General features: G+C 40.3%; 1 protein-coding gene across 1 annotated transcript in view; it reads left to right on the top strand.

The window, feature by feature from the left end:
- The window catches only part of ELAPOR1 (endosome-lysosome associated apoptosis and autophagy regulator 1), a 103,430-nt gene that overhangs the window by 44,566 nt on the left and 40,629 nt on the right, over window positions 1-18,235 (top strand). The window contains exons 4-10 of the mRNA XM_040337755.1: window positions 4,642-4,789; window positions 7,397-7,477; window positions 10,750-10,855; window positions 10,940-11,089; window positions 13,388-13,476; window positions 13,562-13,739; window positions 17,396-17,524. Coding sequence (XP_040193689.1) covers window positions 4,642-4,789; window positions 7,397-7,477; window positions 10,750-10,855; window positions 10,940-11,089; window positions 13,388-13,476; window positions 13,562-13,739; window positions 17,396-17,524 — 881 coding nt within the window. The remainder of the gene's footprint in view (window positions 1-4,641; window positions 4,790-7,396; window positions 7,478-10,749; window positions 10,856-10,939; window positions 11,090-13,387; window positions 13,477-13,561; window positions 13,740-17,395; window positions 17,525-18,235) is intronic.

Raw genomic sequence — 18,235 nt, 5'->3', positions numbered from 1 at the left:
TGACCGATGAAAACGGTCCATCGGTCTGTTTTCATCAGACAAACTGATCGTGTGTACAGTGCATAACCCTCTTGTACACGATACTGTTTTCGTCTTGTTGTTCTCGGATCTGACAGCAGGAGGCAGGGCAGCTCCATATGGAGGGCGGGGCTGCCAAGTCAACAAGCGGGAGTTTTGACTACTAGGATACAGGGCGGTCCTAGCAACCAATCGCAAGCTTGCAGCTTCCTCAGTCCAGACCTGCTGTGCCTCCCACCCACCACTCTGTCTGTGTAAGGTAAGACCGGAAGGGGGGACGATGTGAAGGGGGAGCAAAGTTCAGATTTGTTCACACGTTTTTCTGCAGGCATTTTTTGGGTAGGGCATCCCCTTCATTTTAATGGGCTACCCTACCCACGACAAATGCAGGAAAATAAGTCCTGACCCCTTTTTTACTGCAGCACTATGTGGTATGGCATGTGCAAAAATGTATGGGGATCCCATCAAGAATTAATGGCAACACTGTGAATCTGCTAAAGTGCAGTGCGTTTCTTTGCGTGTCGGGAATGCATGCTATTTGTGCATGTTTACCAGCCAGAAATGTTGAAAGGGGGGGGGGGGGGCTGTGATGTGAAAGATCTGAGTGAGTCCTCACACAAACATGTGATTTAGACCTCTGCAGGAAGGATATTTTACTGACTGGACCTTCATGAATTTTAATTCAATAACCCTGATATACACAATGGTTAACCCAACTATTTATAATATACAGGCCTATAGTACACCCATCAAGCCATTTTTTGTGGTTGTTTGGTGGCAGGATGCAGCAAATTGTCCAAGGGGAGTCAAGGCCCTTTGGCTGACTTCATACACATGATCTAGTGATGTCCCAATGGCAATCAGTTATAACTATAGGTGTGCGCACAGTCTGTTGGGTGTGCCTGGGCATACCCTAATCACCCCATGTGCATTAGCATTAACCAGGAGCGGCATCAGGTGGGTGGTTGGGGGTGCCAGTGGCCAGTATAAATGCCCCCAATATATTAAAGTCTAGGTTCAACCTCAGGAAAGTGTTACATCCGTATTTAGGATGTACCGTAATATGCTCCCAATCAACTGTCTGCCACCACCAGAGCCCCCTTCCTGTAACGGCAGGTTGTGTTCATGTGTGTGTTTGTGCTTTGGGGTGCACACCCTAAGGCAATTGGCTGAGCACACCTATGGTTATAACCATCATGAATCTTACCTTTCAAACATATCCTGTTATATGTCTTCTGGTAGTGTTAGAAGAAGAGGCCTTATCCCCAGATGTCTTGGCTCCAATTGGCAGACTTCTTTCTTGCCACCTACTCACAATGGATACAGCAAATTTATTAATACACTTTCTAGAGAAAAGTTCAAAATAGAGTCTGTGCCACTAAATTTTGTAAACTCTGGGATCCTTGGTTGTCAGTACCCAATGTCATTAGTTCTCCAGAGGCTTTTTTAGTGTATTCTGGACAGCACCCCTTACTGTCAACTTTAGGTTTGTGCATTACTATAATCCTGGAAGCTCACACTAGGCAATTGTACAATAACTTGTAATGCTTAGTAATTCTCTCTCCTTCCATGAAACTACATTTGCGGAATAGTAGGAAGCACCCAAGGTTTATGTGTGTGGGGTGTTTTTACAAAAAAAACAGTGATAATGATGTATAAGAAGACTGTACAAACATATTCTGATGGATAATCACAATAGTTTATCATGAGATGACTACTGGTATTACTGCATTCCAATTGTGCTTGCTTATCGTCTGTATTTCTTCAGAACTTATAATTTCATTGGTATTGTAAATTTCATTGGTATTGTAATGTGTTGACACAAGATCATACGAATGTTTGTTTTTGATTTTGTGTTGGTAATTTTTATTTGATTTATATTTAAAGGGGTTTTCCACCCATTTTTTAAGTTTATTAAAAGTCAGCAGCTACAAAAAGTGTAGCTGCTGGCTTTTAATAAACTGACACTTACCTGCTCCACGTTCCAGCGACGCGCCGGCCGGGGCTCCGCTCCTCTCCCCCCCTCTCCGGCCGGCGTCTTCATTGTCACTGTGGGCACCCGGCCGTGACAGCTTTCGGCTTCGGGGCCGGGCACCCACTGCGCATGCGCGAGCGGCACTGCACATGCGCGCGCGGCCCGGCACTGTTTGATTGGACAGGCGATCGCCTAGGACCTGTCACGTGTCCTAGGCGATCGCCTACAGGGAGGGGCTGCCAAAAGGCGATATGACGTATCGCCTTTGCAGCCCCTCGGCGGAAGGAGGAAGTGGGACAGGAAGTCCCCTTCTCCTGAAGCCCCCACTCCCCCCCCCCCCCCCCCCCAAAAAAATTACATGCCAAATGTGGCATGTAAGGGGGCGAGGAGTGGGTTAAGCGGAGGTCAATTTTTAGGGTGGAACTCCTCTTTAATGTACAAGAAAAATGCAAATAAACACTTATTTCCCCCCCAAAAATTATGTATTGTGTTTTTAAGATGTTATCATATCTGCACCATGGAAGATCTTCATTTTATGTATGGTCTTCCCTGTGCTTTGCAAAACATATGAACTTTAAAAATGCAATACTGCGCATATAAGTATGTAGCACTACCCCCGGAGGAGCTGCTGGTTTGTTTTGGGTGGCACATTTACCTCATGGCTCTTCCGAATTCCTAGGGGTGAATGGTGCATATAGTAATGGTAAAGAAATGTCCGCAACAAATGTCTTTTCTGTGCTCTTTATTACCCAGCCGGATAAAAACAATGAACCGGTGATAAAAGGATAGAGTTTGGATTCTTCCAAAGGAGAACAGCAGATTCAGGCATAGTATTTGGAACAGTCCTGCTCCCATACGTAACACTTTTCCCTTAGTGGGCTTAGCGTACCCGGACAGGTATCTCTCACTGACCTGGCAGCCGGAGTATCACTCAAACCTTTTGAGGAAAAGTCTCTGCCACAGACCCTCCTTGGAATGAACTTCAGGGAGACACCTCTGCCACGGGCCCTCTCTGATTGCAAATGCGGAGGCAATCCTCCTCGGAAGAATTACCCCTTCTTAACGTCGCCCAGGTACCGACTTAAAGGTGATCAATCCTTCAGTGTCCGGCTACCTTGATCCCCGGGTGGTTTGTCGAAATCCTTTTTGACCGCCAGCCTCTCAATGGCGCTCCTCAGATGGACTCCCCACCGAACAGCTCTACCGCCCGGAACCAGGAACACTGTGTGGCACGAGGGCCCCGGCCAGGTAGGCCATAACGCCGGGGCGCCGTGATGTGGTCACCCTAAAGGTGGGTGCCACACTGGAAGAAGACCCAGAACCAATGGTGTCTGCCCCATAAATACCCTCCCCCAGCATGCACAGCAAGGCTCAACCCTCCTGATTGGCTGCTGGGGAAGAGCACCCAAACCTTGACTCCACTGCTGCCATCTACTGCACTGGGTGGGAAGAACAGCCCAGCACAACAGAATGAGCCCACAACACAGACAAGCTGAGACAGAGACCCAATTTGAACATTTTAACCAGATCAGAGTTTAACTACACTCTTTGATCTCCCTCTAAATAGCACCGGTACTTTGAAGTAACCAGGCGCTACAAGTATGCTCACATAAAATGGTGTATGTTAAAACTCCAGGCTGCTCCTATAGATTTGAACCTTTTTATCCAAATGGGCCTGAGGGCCATATATGACATTTTGGTACTTGTTGTGCAGCCCTCGGCCCCAGCATTCTTTAGTGGGAGTGGACATAATGTATAAAGGTTCCAACAGTAGATCAATAATCTCTACTAGCCTTGTGTGTCAACATTTCCCAACTCTCAATCTCTGCAGCCTGTCTAAACCACATCTGTAGCATCTCTGTAGTCTTTGACTATATAGTATGGCAATCCTCCCTGGTATTTTATCTACTGATAATTATATGCAGCTCTTTGGTAATGTCGGGAGCCACAGTTGAGGCCCCCTAGACCTTGCATATCGACAACCACCTTTATTAGAGTAGCACATCATGGAACAGTGGTGGCTTAACAAGTAGCAGTATTCAGCTTGGTTGGAAAACAAGGTGATTTAATCAACAACAAATGTTTTTTGCTTCACCTCAACATATACATGATTTGTCAATTCTAAAAAGAATCATAAACATTGTGAACCTTGAGTGTCCGTTTTTTTATAAATTGCATGGTTTTCAGCAGATCAGACTATGATTTAGAAAAAATATAAATTGGTGGTTTTCCTGAATTGATCATTTGCTAATGACATTGTGTCTTCCATATATTTTTCTATGTTGACAATTTTTATACTGAGACCATTTCTCTTTAAGTAGACCGTTGTTGGAGAAATTCTCTTTTTTTTTTTTTCGTACTTTCGTGCTAACTGTGTGATAGTGGTTGTAATTTTGTTTTTTCTTTTTCTCTCTCCTTCAGTTTTTTTTTTTTTTTTTTAATTAATTGTATTTATTTATTTATTTATTAGTTTGTTTTTTTTTCTTTAAAATTTTCTGTTGTCTTTAAAATTTTCTGTTGTCTTTATGTTGGGAAACGTATTGATTTCATCAGTACTCTTCATATATTCTTGGTCTGATATATGTCACTTTTGGTTGCTTTCCATTTCTCATTAATGAATTTTATTTAATTTTTATTTTTTTGTCAAGGTCACAGTGGGAAGCCCGTGGTGAATATGTAGCATCAAATACTGATGAATGCTCGGCCACTTTAATGTATTCAATCAACCTGAAACAGGAAGGAACACTTACCTTTGAATATTTATATCCGGACAGTAGCATTGTATTTGAGTTCTTTGTGAGTATGCACCCATGCAAAAAGCAGGCATGCACAATAACCAGCATAGTCATTTCAATAACACTCTTTAACCCCCCCCCCCCTCCCCCTTCAGCTGATTAGAAGAGGTAAGGTGTCCATCCGTTTGGGTACTTTTTAGTAACAATTTGCTTTCTGACTTGTTTTTTTTAATCCATACAATATTTTCTGTGCTAATATATATATAAAAAATGTTGTCAGTGTTGTAACGTCTTACCTGGCTCAAATACAGTAGTATTACTCACTGTGCAGATTCTGGAGTAATGACCTGGGGAGGTCCCCACTGTCTTGTCAACACTTATAGGCTCTCACAAGAGGTTTTGCAATTTGCATAACTCTTTTTAAGAGCCAGCGCACTGCTTGCATCAGGGTTAAGGACTTTTGAGAGTTCTGAGGCAGGGTGCTTTGACATTTTTAAATTAAGTTGCTGTACAGCACTCTGCTGATTTATCACCCCCCTCCCGCCCCCCCCCCCCACTAGCCACTATTTGCCTGGATTAGAAGCACAGAGACCCAGTGGTGATGTCACTGGGTCTAAAATAAGGTATTTGTTGAAAATGGCAAGATTTAAAAAAAATCTAATATTTTATTATTGCCCTGACAAGGATGGGGGGGGGGGGTTAAGGGGCCAGACAAGGCTTCCTTTACCTTAGTGTAGTCCTCCTTCACTTACCTCATCCTTCGAGTTTGCTTTTAAATGTCCTTATTTCTTCTGAGAAATCCTCACTTCCTGTTCTTCTGTCTGTAACTACACACAGTAATTCAAGGCTTTCTCCCTGGTGTGGAGAAAGCCTCTTGAGAGGGGAGGGGGCGAGTAGGCAAGTCAGGACACTCTCTACTTTGCAGATGGAGAAAGGAGCTGTGTGTTAGTGGGCATCCTGACACTCCTGCTCGCCCCCTACCCCCTCAAGAGCCTTTCTCCATACCAGGGAGAAAGCCTTGCATTACTGTGTGTAGTTAGACAGAAGAACAGGAAGTGAGGATTTTTCAGAAGAAATAAGGACATTTAAAAGCAAAATCGAAGGATGAGGTAAGTGAAGGAGGACTGCACTAAGGTAAAGGAAGCTATTTAGGGAAAATATGTTTTTACCTTTTTAAAACCCCTTTTTAAGCAAACTGTTGAAATTCTTAAATTTCTATAGTGTAGTTAAAAAATAAATGGGAGGGAAAATAAAAAGCTGGATATCTGTGCAGGACCCAATAGAGTGTCAGGAACTACCCCCTTTGCTCCTTCTCAATCTGAAGAAAGTGCTCCTAGAAACAATGGGCCAGATCCACAGCCAGGCGGCGTAACTTAACTTTTCCCATTTAAGTTACACCGCCACAAATTTCCCAAGTTAGTGCCCGATCCACAAAGCACTTACCTGGAAATTTGCAGCGGTGTAACTTAAATCCGTCCGGCGCAAGGCGTTCCTAATTTAATGGGGCGAGTCCCATTTAAATTAGGCGCGCTCCCGCGCCGGACGTACTGCGCATGCTCCCGACGTCATTTTCCCGACGTGCATTGCGCAAAATTACGTTACGCCGAGTTTTGTGAATTGCGGCGGGTAAAAAAAGTTGCGTCGGGGGAAAAAAAAAGATACGGCGGCAAAAATAAAAAAATAACAGCGTCGCGGGAAAGAAGGGTCTACTTTTACAAGGTGTAAACAGTTTACACTTTGTAAAAGCAGCCCTAATTTTGCGTTTGCAAACTAATACTTACGGAGAAAAAACGAAGCGTAAAAGCTTTGTGGATCTCCGTAAGTGCTAATTTGCATACCCAAAGCGGCATTTCGACGAGAAATGCTCCCAGCGGCGGCCGAGGTACTGCATCCTAAGATCCGACAGTGTAAGTCCCTTTACACATGTCGGATCTTCTGCCTATCTATTGGAAACTGATTCTGTGGATCAGTTCCAAAGATAGAAACAGGGATACGACGGCGTGTCAGTAGATACGCCGGCGTATCCCTTTTGAGGATCTGGCCCAATGTTTCTGCTTTTGTTTTCAATACAGGTCTGCTATAGTTAGAACAATGTATACATCCTGAGATAGAAGACCTGTTCACACAAACAATGTGTTCCAAGGGAAGTGATGTCCGTGACATCTAATACAATAGATTACAAAATGTGCTGCATTGCATTTACAAAATATGACATGGCACATAGCTCCCAACTGTCTGATTTGGAATAAAGTCCCTCTGTGCCTCTTTCCTCCTCAGTTTGGTTTAAAAAGTGTTTCCAAGTGCTAAACCTATTCATCCAATTTCTAAATTGATGCATTTATACATTTCAAAAGTCGGTAGAAAAGAATAATAGTGGTAAAAAGGCACTTATGGGTTTAACTAATATTTTTTGTTTGATTTCTCCTTTTTAAGGTGGTATAGTAGGGGGCGTGTCCTATGCCTACATCATTTTGTTAATGGGTGTCCCTCGTTCCCATTTCAAAGTATTATATATATATATATATATATATATATATATATATATATATATATATATATATATATCTATTACTTGAAACTTCACAGTACCATTTTATAGGTGTATGTTTTACAGGACCAATTACAATTCTAATAAACATTTTAGTAATTGTTCATTTTGTGTTTTTAGGTTCATAATGATCAATGTCAGCCCAGAGAAGAGGAATCCGGAGGGATGAGGACCACTGAGAATGGCTGGAATGTTCATCTAGTAAATCCTCTATTATGCCTTTGCCTCTATATAGATAACTAAATTGAAAGCCCATCATTCTAATCTAGACCAGTATTTCTAAAGTAGTCTTACTTCTGTCGAGCAAGTTAATCAAGCCTTGCATCAGAGAAAGTGTGTCTTGACCACATATAGACATATGCATAGCAGTAGTAGAGTGATGGCCATCAATTAATGCAGACATTTGGAGTATAGATGATACCCTTAACTGAGTAGTTTATTAAAAGATTGGTTTGGCTAGTTATTAAAGATGTAAGCTTTCAAGCTTATACATTTCAAAAATGTATAAAGCCTGCTAAATGGATCTAATGCATCCCAAAAACTTGCTTCTTAATAACTTAAGTAGGCCAATGAAGGGTATCACTTAAATTCTATTCTTTCAAGCATATGCATACAATTGGGCCCTTTAGATAGAGAGAGATATGTATGTGTGTGTGTGTGTGTATATGTATATATGTGTGTGTGTGTGTGTGTGTATGTATATATATATATATATATATATATATATAACAACAAAAGGACAGGCGCTCCAGTTGAAAACAATTTATACTCAGTTCATGTCATATAAAAACAGCAAACAGAAAAACAAAAATGGCAGCTACTGTAAAGTGGAAGATTGGGAGCCCACTCTGACAGCCTTCAACTTTATTGATTGGAAGAAAGGAAAGTAACACACCTGAGTTGGGATATGTATGTATATATAATATATATCTCTATCTCTTAGACATTTAAAACCAAATTGTCCCAAAGTGCAAAAAAGATATATAGCCTCTCCTAATGAATCTCCAGGTACGCAACAAGCATGCCTGCAAATGTTTTTTGTTTTTTATTCCAAAAAAAAACTGTTGCAACCTTGGCATTATGCACACAAGCAGCGGACCCTAAACTATTTCCAAAGTTGATATAATCAAAGGAAAGAGCTATTTTGTGGATTACATACTGAGCATAGGGCAATTTTTTTATTATTTTATAATTTTTTTTGTTTCACTGGCACTTTGATAGATTCTCATTTGGAAATTGTGGAGATATTGGAGAAAATTGGAGAATAAAGGGGTAGATTCAGGTAGGGAGCGCGTATTTGTGTGCGGGCGTAACGTATCCTATTTACGCTATGCCTCCGCAACTTTGACAGGCAAGTGCAGTATTTACAAAGCAAAGTTGCGGCGGCGTAGCGTAAATAGGCCGACGCTTTTTACGAACGGCGCATGTGCCGTCCGTGAAAGTATCCCAGTGCACATGCTTTCGACGTGAACGTAAATGACGCACAGCCCTATTCGCGAACGACTTGCGCAAACAACGTAATCAACGGAAAATTTGATGATGGCCCGACGTCCGTACTTAACATTGGCTGCGCCTCATATAGCAGGGGTAACTTTACGCCGGAAAAAGCCTAACGTAAACAGTGTATCTGTACTGCGATGGCCGGGCGTACGTTCGTGAATAGGCGTATCTAGCTGATTTACATATTCTAGGCGTAAATCAGCGTACACGCCCCTAGCAGCCAGCGTAAATATGCAGTTAAGATGGCGTAGGAGACTTACGCTGGTCGTATCTTAGACAAATTCTGGCGTATCTGATTCTTTGAATCAGGCGCCAAGATACGACGCCTCACACTCAGATACGACGGCGTATCTGGAGATACGCCGTCGTATCTCCTACCTGAATCTGGCCCAAAGTCTTTATCTTTCAGGACCAAAATTGTGGTGAATGTAGGTTTGATATACTGAAAGCAAATAGGCTGTTTACTTTGCAAGGGCGTTTTCCATTAGCATAGCTTGTGGTGAAAATTCACTGTTCAAAAAATGCCCAATCGCATGTAATGAAAATTAAAAAAAAAATTATAATTTTGCTTGCGCATGTATTGATGATGGAAATCATCCGAGCTTCACCTCATTAGCTAAGCGAAGGCAAAATATAGTTAACATCTTCTTTGTCTGTAGTAAATCAACCACATTCTCTTACAAACTGTATAAGGCACTCAACAGCCAATAAACCCTTGGCTCTACTACAACCAAAATTGTTTTAAAAAAAAAAAGTAATAATTAATTAACTTTTATAGTTAAAAGTACACACAGCATATCCCCCTGAGGGTTCATATCTGTTTGTCACCCTTGGCGTATACAGTACTTGTGGCTGAGACAATAAAACTAATAGGCTTGTTTAGTTTATCCTATTGGAACAAATGAGCTGTGCATCTGTGGTTGTCTCTAACAATTGTATCCAAAAAAACAATTGCAGCGCTAAACCGTATGAGAAAGTGAATTTAGTTAAACCTCAACGTGTCCATAAATCAGAAAATGAACAGTTCTTTTTCTGTGTCGCATTTAAATGTGAATATCCTTCTGCATCCAGTGAACCTTTTGTTATTGTATATCATGTGAACTTTCAATGTATATAGAAACACCCACTGTGTCTTTCCTCCACATTATAGAAATATTGCAAGCTTACCGCAACACAATGCTGTCTAAAGATATAACCGCATAATACGCTTATTTGATTATGTCCTTCAGGATCTCCTTATCTCTATTTCTCTTTCTCTACCATCAGTATTAAAAAAATATGTTCTGCTTCTCTAGTCCACCAGGGGTCAGCACCAGAAACCACCCATTACAAAGAAGATGCTCCTATGTGTACTATAGTATTTAATAGTGAACCACTCTGCATAAACAAGTTTAAAACATTGATAAAAAAAACAACAACCATAAAAGCCAAATAAAGGACGCTGCTTAGTACACTTACATAAGCTAGCCCAGAAAGTAGTGGCGGCAGGACCTCAAGCACTACTGCTCAATGCCTTTTTTGCGGGACTGATTTACCGATAATATAAATATACTGGAGGGAGCTAAAATATGACATAAATGATCAGAAATATATATATATATATATATATATATATATATATATATATATATATATATATAATGTGTGTGTGTGTTTTAAAAATATTTCACATAAAAGGTTATGTGCTATGGAAAATGATTGTACTTAAGGCTGGTAACTAAATATCAAGTTCTAACTAGTATCTATAAAACCATTTATATCCCAGTTCACGTTAAGACCATATGGAGAATATGATTTTAATTCCTATAACCACTTTGTTTCCACCTGACAATTTTGTGCTGATATCCACATATAGGTTACTTAGATAAGACCCCCTCAGACACATACTGTTTTTACTATAAAGAATCAAGAATGCATATGTGCTGTTAAAAAGCATTATGGCCTTACTAATTAAAAAAAATATCTGTCTTCAGGTAAAGCTTACTCAAGGAACTAATGTTCTGTACTGGAAAACTACAGCCTTTTACTTTGGAGTTTCCAGCCCTAAACCAGTCTTATTGAGAAACATTTTCATCACAGGTATTTTTACACTTTTTTGTATTACTTTGTATTTTTTTATTTTAATCTGATAGTATAGGAAAAGCATTGTGTATCTTTTTATAGGTGCAGCATATACGTCAGAATGTTTCCCATGCAAGCCTGGAACATTTGCACCCTCAGACGGAGCACCATCCTGTCAGATCTGCCCAAGAAACACTTACTCAATACGTGGAGCTTCCTCCTGTATACCGTGTGAAGCTGACAAGTACTCTGGTGAGTTGAAATTTGGCTTCTTGCCCAGTTGGGGCCCCTGACATCCACAGCATCTTGGTAAAAAAAACTGATCAAAACCCACCCTTGGAACTAGTTTACAATAGTTTTAGCCATTTGAATTCCGACTCATCATGGATCGCTCTTCAGGGGGCATTTGAGGTGGATTTATGTTGCCTACTCACTGACTGGTTTAACCCTATAATTCAGTTGACTGGGTCATGCTGAGCAGGCTTTACTACCCGCTGATTGCAACGGGGGGAGATCATCTTTGCCATGTCCTGGTGATAGTGGCATGTGTACACCCCTGTTCTGTCTTTGGAGCCTAAGGGGGAGTGGTTGGGGGGGGGGCATTAAATTTGCAGCTCAACCACAGGTGTAAACAGGGACTTGCTGGCTTGAAGACTGGACAATGGAACAATGGCAACAACACATTTTAGGAGGTCACCCTTTGGTCACTAGTGCAGATTCAAGTACGCTAGGTGCATAAATTATATTTCAATACAATTTTTTATTTTTTTTATTTTTTTGTAGATGGTGGGGGTTAACCTCCCTATCAGTTTCTTTTTTCCTGTGTCCTGCTGAGGAGTTTTATTTCACCTTACTGTTCTACAGAAGCAACCAGAAACGAGAGAGAATCTTTCTAAAATGAATGGAATTTCAACCTCTGTTTTCAGAGGAGCAGGTTCCTCCATTTGAAGATTTTCCTTTTACCCTTGGCTCTGGGGCAAAAATTAGTAGAGGGCGCACTAACCTTTGCAAATTACTCAAGTAATGTTTATTTGTATACAAAGAAAAGAGATATACTCACAAAGGAAGAGGGGATCCCCCCTCTAAATGCGTAAGCCATCTGGAATGTTCTCCGGTGTGCTGGATACTATCTTGGTGACCTGGTTGATTTGTGGACTATTTTTTTTTTTTTTTATGTAGGTGCTGTAAGCACGTGAATTTTACTTGGTATCAACCTCTTGCAGTCCTCCGTATAGCAGAGCTCTTAGGAAGGAGGCAAAAACAACACAAAAGTCAGATTTGCTGTAGTGAAAAAAAGCATGTGGGTAGGAGGGTAGAAGGACAGAGAGGAGATTTTCATTGTGCTGCTCCTTATTAACTGCATAGTCACGGGGGAGGGGTGGGGAGGAGATCTGTAGGTAGAATTAAAAATGCAGGAGAACATAAACCGGTCCCATTTTTGGCAGGCAGGACTATGCTATGTAGCAGGTCTGTGTAAGCCCCCTTTCACACTTGTACGACTTCAAAGTCGCGCGATTCGCGGCCGCGATTTCAATGAATGCCTGTGTAAGTGGCATCAAAATCGGACCAAAGTAGTGCAAGGACTACTTTGAAGTAGGCACAACTTAAAGTCGTGCCAATATGAATGGTAGTCATTGAAAATAATGGAGAATGACTTGTCATACGATTTTGCAGTCCAAAAATTGTGAGACAAGTCGTATAAGTGTGAAAGGGGACTAAATCTCAGAACTGGATTGACAGCAATACATATCCTTTGGCTGAAAAAACAGCCCTTCTATACATATTTTGATCTGTGTATTTTTTATTTATCCGTTTGTCTATAGATGAGCTTTACGGTCCAGAACCATTTTCAAAATTTCAGCTAGCAGAAAATTATTTACTAATTTTTTTTTTCTTTCCATTTTTATTTATGTCAAGGGAACTGGTCCACAAGGATTACAAACAAAAGAAATATAACAATAAAAACAGATAATCAGCCATATTGCTCATGCACCTACATGGCTAATTATTTACTAATAACATTGGGGGGGGGGGGGGCAAGAATAATTTTAGTTGTGTGGTCAGCCAACTAATTTGTATGTATTTTAAGGCAAAAATTTTTTTTATATTTATTTATTTTTTTAAACCCTTGCCAAGTTGCTGAAGTGACTATTGTGTAAAGGGAAAAAAAGTTACTTTTTAAATTGTAGTTGTCTGCACATGTCAGTTGCAGAAACCTAGAATCTATGTAACTTTTTTGTTTGCTGTATGCTGTTACAATAGTTGGTGCTGTGCTACAAGACGGGTGCCAGTTTATACACCCACAGCATACACCAAGTGTGAAAGGACTCCAAGGTGCAGGAGGTGCATCCTAGGTCCTTTTTTAATAGGCTGGCTACAAATCTTATTTTATTTTTAATTAACAGTGTTTTTTGTTTTTTTTATACCGGCTATCTTGTGGTTCACCTCTTCTTGATAGAGAAGCAAGATGATAAAGGCAAAGGACCTTTTGGTTAAAAAATTAAATAAATAATAATAATAATCCTTCTGCATGTAATGTTTTATCTCCAGTTCCTGGATCTGGATCTTGTCTTCCTCGCCCACCATGCACAGACAAAGATTATTTCTATACACACACACCATGTGATGCCAATAGAGAGGTAAATTGTAGAAGGTTACTTTACTCCACAATTGAATTTGCAGAAATGGGAAAACTGTTAACCAGTATTGTCTATTTGTGTGTAGACGCAACTCATGTATAAATGGATCGAGCCTAAGATATGCAGTAACAGTTTGGAAGGAGCGAAAAGTCTGCCAGTATCGGGTGTTAAGAAGAAGTGCCCACCATGCAATCCAGGATTCTATGTGACAAATACAAGCTCTTGTGAGCCCTGCCCCAAATATACTTTTTCAAATGGGACCAGTAAGTCCTGCATATTATTTGTAACTAATAAATTAAAAATGTTAAATGACAATGTTCTCTGAACTGGTATGAAATTGATTAACATAATCTCTGTGAATACACAAGGAAAAGGCCCATTCATGTTTTATGCATTGTGATATTGCATGGCAACAGTAGTTATGTTTGCTGTTTTGTGGGGCCATTCCTTTTAAATAGCACCACAATACACCAAGACTATCTAATTAAATACATTGCCACCAACTAACCTGCCTGCCTAATCTAGCTCCATCTATGTCCATCCACAGCCATACACTATATATGGCCGCTATGTAAGCAACCTTATATAGTGTGGGGTGTGGACATGTGCAAGCTAAAATGCTGTTTATTTTCCTTGCATGCCCCCATCGCATCTACAGCGACTGCAATTATTATTTGTAACTAATAAATTAAAAATGTTAAATGACAATGTTCTCTGAACTGGTATGAAATTGATTAACATAATCTCTGTGAATACACAAGGAAAAGGCCCATTCATGTTTTATGCATTGTGATATTGCATGGCAACAGTAGTTATGTTTGCTGTTTTGTGGGGCCATTCCTTTTAAATAGCACCACAATACACCAAGACTGCGCATATGAGTCCCCAGCAGATCACATGCATTGCGTTACAATTTTTGTGGTACCTCAGATTTTTAAGATGGCCCCTTCACAACACCTCTTTACAGAAACGCATGTAATGTGCTGGTATAATGCATTGGGGGGGATATGGTGGCATCCATTTGGAAAGGAACCCTAAGGCGCCTTCCAACAGACGCTGCACTGCAATGATTCCATTATGAAATGGAAGCACAGTATACCAATGCATTGCACAAGCGTTGTCATGTAAAGCACACTAATGCATGTTGTTGCTGCAACAAGATGGTGTAACATGGCCCTCAACGAGCTGCCTTTAAAGGATAACTAAAGGCAAAACTTTTTTTTTTGGACAGTGGAGGGGGGTGAGAACACCTGTCAGTTTTTATTGCTGTATGTGACCCCATTGAGAAGACTTACCCTCTCTCTATTTGTCCTGTTTATCATTATCATTGAAAGTAAAAGAAAATCCCACATTTTTGGTTTCCCCAGAAAAGTAATAAAGAGGAAATCTTCAAATGGGGACACTAGTTCTGGTGGCCTGGGGGTCCCCAAGGAATTCCTTTTCAATTTGCAGGGATTTCCTCTAACTTCCTGTTTGGCTATGGGACAGGGAGTGAAGGGATATCTCTGCAATTGGACACAGATGGTAAGTACAAAAAATCCGACAGGGGTTATAATCCCATGCTCTATCCAAAAAGAAAAAAAAAGTTTTGCCTATAGTTCTATTTTGACTTGCAACATAATGCGTATTAACGCACCGCACAAATGGAATCGAAGCCTTAAAGAAAACCTCTCATAACATAAACATAGAAACTGCTATCTCTGACTTCTCCTATGTGTGTTGCCTGGCTCCTGTTTTGTTTCTCCTATTTAAGTTCTTTGGGTCACTAAACTGGATCAAAGATGCAGATAACGACTTCTGTTTTGCTATTTGCTGATCTGCATACTTGTTCCAGGTCAGTTGCTTTCGATGTTTTAAAATCAGCGGGGCAGTAGCCGTAGAAGGCAGACGCTTGAGATCAGCAGTGGAAACCCCCAATATTTCTTTAATAACAGGTTTATGTTAATGATTGTATAAATACCATTACCGGCTAGTGTCTTGGCACTTTTAAGTGCGTTTTTTTGATTTTTATTCATTTTATTTGTTTTCAGTTTAATTTTTCAGGGATCATTATTTTTCTGGTCTAAGCAGTATTTGGCTTTAAAACATGTAGGTGTTGGTCCACAACATTTAACAATTAAGACTTAAACATTCAACATCAAATTTAAAAGGACTTGTATCCATATATCACATAAAATAATATTTTGTTAGAAATGTATAAATCTAAAAAAAAAGACCATTTTAAAGGGAAATATGGCGCACACATTTTGTGTAGGAGAACTGCATTTCACAATGTCGTAGAGCGTTCCATTTATTTCATTGATACGAAGTATAATTCTAGGTGTAAGCACAATAATGAGGCAGTTGATGACTTCAGTGGAACCAAACCTACAAATAAAAAAAACAAAAGGCTATGCTATGGGGGTTATTTACGAAAGGCAAATCCACTTTGCACTACAAGTGCAAAGTGGATTATATATTGTGGGCCGGATTCAGATAGAATCTATCTATCTTCCGGCGTAACGTAAATCAGATACGTTACGCCGCCGTAACTTTGGGCACAAGTTCCGTATGCAGAAAGAACTTGCGCCCTTAGTTACGGCGGCGTAACGTATGTGTTGCGACGTAAGCCCGCCTAATTCAAATGGGGATGTTGGGGGCGTGTTTTATTTAAATTTCACTTGACCCCACGTTTTTGACGTTTTTTTTCTTTGAACGGTGCATGCGCCGTCCGTAAAATATCCCAGTGTGCATTGCTCCAAAGTACGCCGCAAGGACGTATTTTTTTCGACGTGAACGTAAATGACGTCCAGCCCTATTTGCGAACGACTTACGCAAACGACGTAACATTTTCAAAACTCGGCGCGGGAACGACGTCCATACTTAACATTCGCTACGCCTCATATAGCAGGGGTAACTTTACGCTGGAAAAAGCCTAACGCAAACGACGTAAAAAAAGCGCCGGCCGGATGTACGTTTCTGAATCGGCGTAAATACCTATTTAGCATATTCCTCGCGTAACTATACGAAAGCGTCACCTAGCGGCCAGCGTGAATATGCTGCCTAAGATACGACGGTGTAAGACACTTACACCTGTCGGATCTTAGGGATATCTATGCGTAACTGATTCTCTGAATCAGGCGCAAAGAAACGACGGCCCGCACTCAGGAGATACGGCGTTGTCTAAATCTGGCCCATACTGTATATGTATAATATACTCTGCATATATAGTGTAGACTAGATATTCAGTGTAGACTTTTATGTTCAGTCAGTGTAGTATATACAGTGTATAAGTGGGAACCCTGCACCAAAACTAAACAAAAAACGTGTGGGGGTCTCCCACAAAATCCATACCAGGCCCTTCAGGTCTGGTATAGATTTTAAGATGAACCCTGCGCCAAAATGTTTTTCATCTATATTACAGGGAGCTGACAATACATTACAGCCGTGAGCAATTTTATATGCAATTTATTCCTTTTTAGAAATGTCATTTTGATGCGGTGCTGCAAAACATGAGAAAGATGTGCCACTTTACAGGCAAACTAAGGGGAACCACGATATTTAAAGGAATATTTCATTCGTATTGTTTCACTTTAAGCATTTTTAAAATCGCTGCTCCTGAAAAAATGTTTAAAACTTTTTTTTTTGCATTAATACACGTCCCCTGGGGCAGGACCCGGGTTCTCATATGCTTGCATATAAGCCTTTAAAATTGGCACTTTTGATTTTTCATGTTCCTTAGACTTTAACCGTGTTCGCACAAATTTATTTGCATGTTCTGGTGTGAACCGAACCGGGGGATGTTCAACTCATTTCACTAATGTATGATATATATATTTTGATGATGGGTAAATAGCTGTATAACGCTGAGATCTTACTGTACCTCGAATGTTTGCTATTCTATTTGTCTTGCCCCTAATTCTGTGGTTCTTTCTTATAGCTTGCAATCCCTGCCCAGCTGGTACAGAAGCTATGCTTGGCTATGAGTACAAATGGTGGAATAAACTACCTGACAACATGCAAAGTTTGGTCATGAGCGGGCTAACCTTTGAGTATGAGAATGTGTCAGGTAAATGCCAGTCAACTGCCAGAAAGGTCTGGTTGTGTGTGTGTGTGTGTACATATATTCAGTAGATATGCAAATAAGGGTATAGCCTTTTTTGTGTTTTTCGGTATAGTGTTTAAAGAGGTTAGCTAGATCTATATAGTGTTTTCAATATATGTCAGTGTTTTTTTTTAAACTTTGTAGGTATAATTGTAATTTATACATGTGAATGGGGGCATCCATAATTGCCCATTACACAAACACAGGCGCTAATTTTTGCTTTCGAATGGTTCTACTTCACAGCTCCTTCTCAAAATGCAAGTCTGTATGTTGGTTGAACACAATTCACCTATGTGGCTGAAATTATATCTCAGCCGTTGCTAAAGAGGGACCATAGTCTTTTCCGTTTTTCATTACATTTTTATTTAAAGGGTTTTAAAAACAATTTTGACCTTTTTAAACTTATTGGAGTACACATCCTGAAATGGAGTACAAAATAGAAATCCAGGTGCCAATGCATCAAGGTGATGCTCATGGGGAGAATGTGTAAGCCACTGTTGCAACACACTGGTAAGCCTATCTTTTTGGGTAATGGGGTAAATATTCAACTGCTTCAAAGTGGGGCATGACAGAAGAAGTTTTAGAACCATTGATATAAACACTGTTTTCTTGTGGGAAAAAAAATATGTTGTACTGTACATCCCTTTTTAGGGTCTCGTTCACCTGGGTGTACTT

The sequence above is a fragment of the Rana temporaria genome, chromosome 2 (assembly GCF_905171775.1).
Source record: "Rana temporaria chromosome 2, aRanTem1.1, whole genome shotgun sequence".
Taxonomy (NCBI): Eukaryota; Metazoa; Chordata; class Amphibia; order Anura; family Ranidae; genus Rana; species Rana temporaria.
This window is presented reverse-complemented; position numbering and strand designations above follow the sequence as displayed.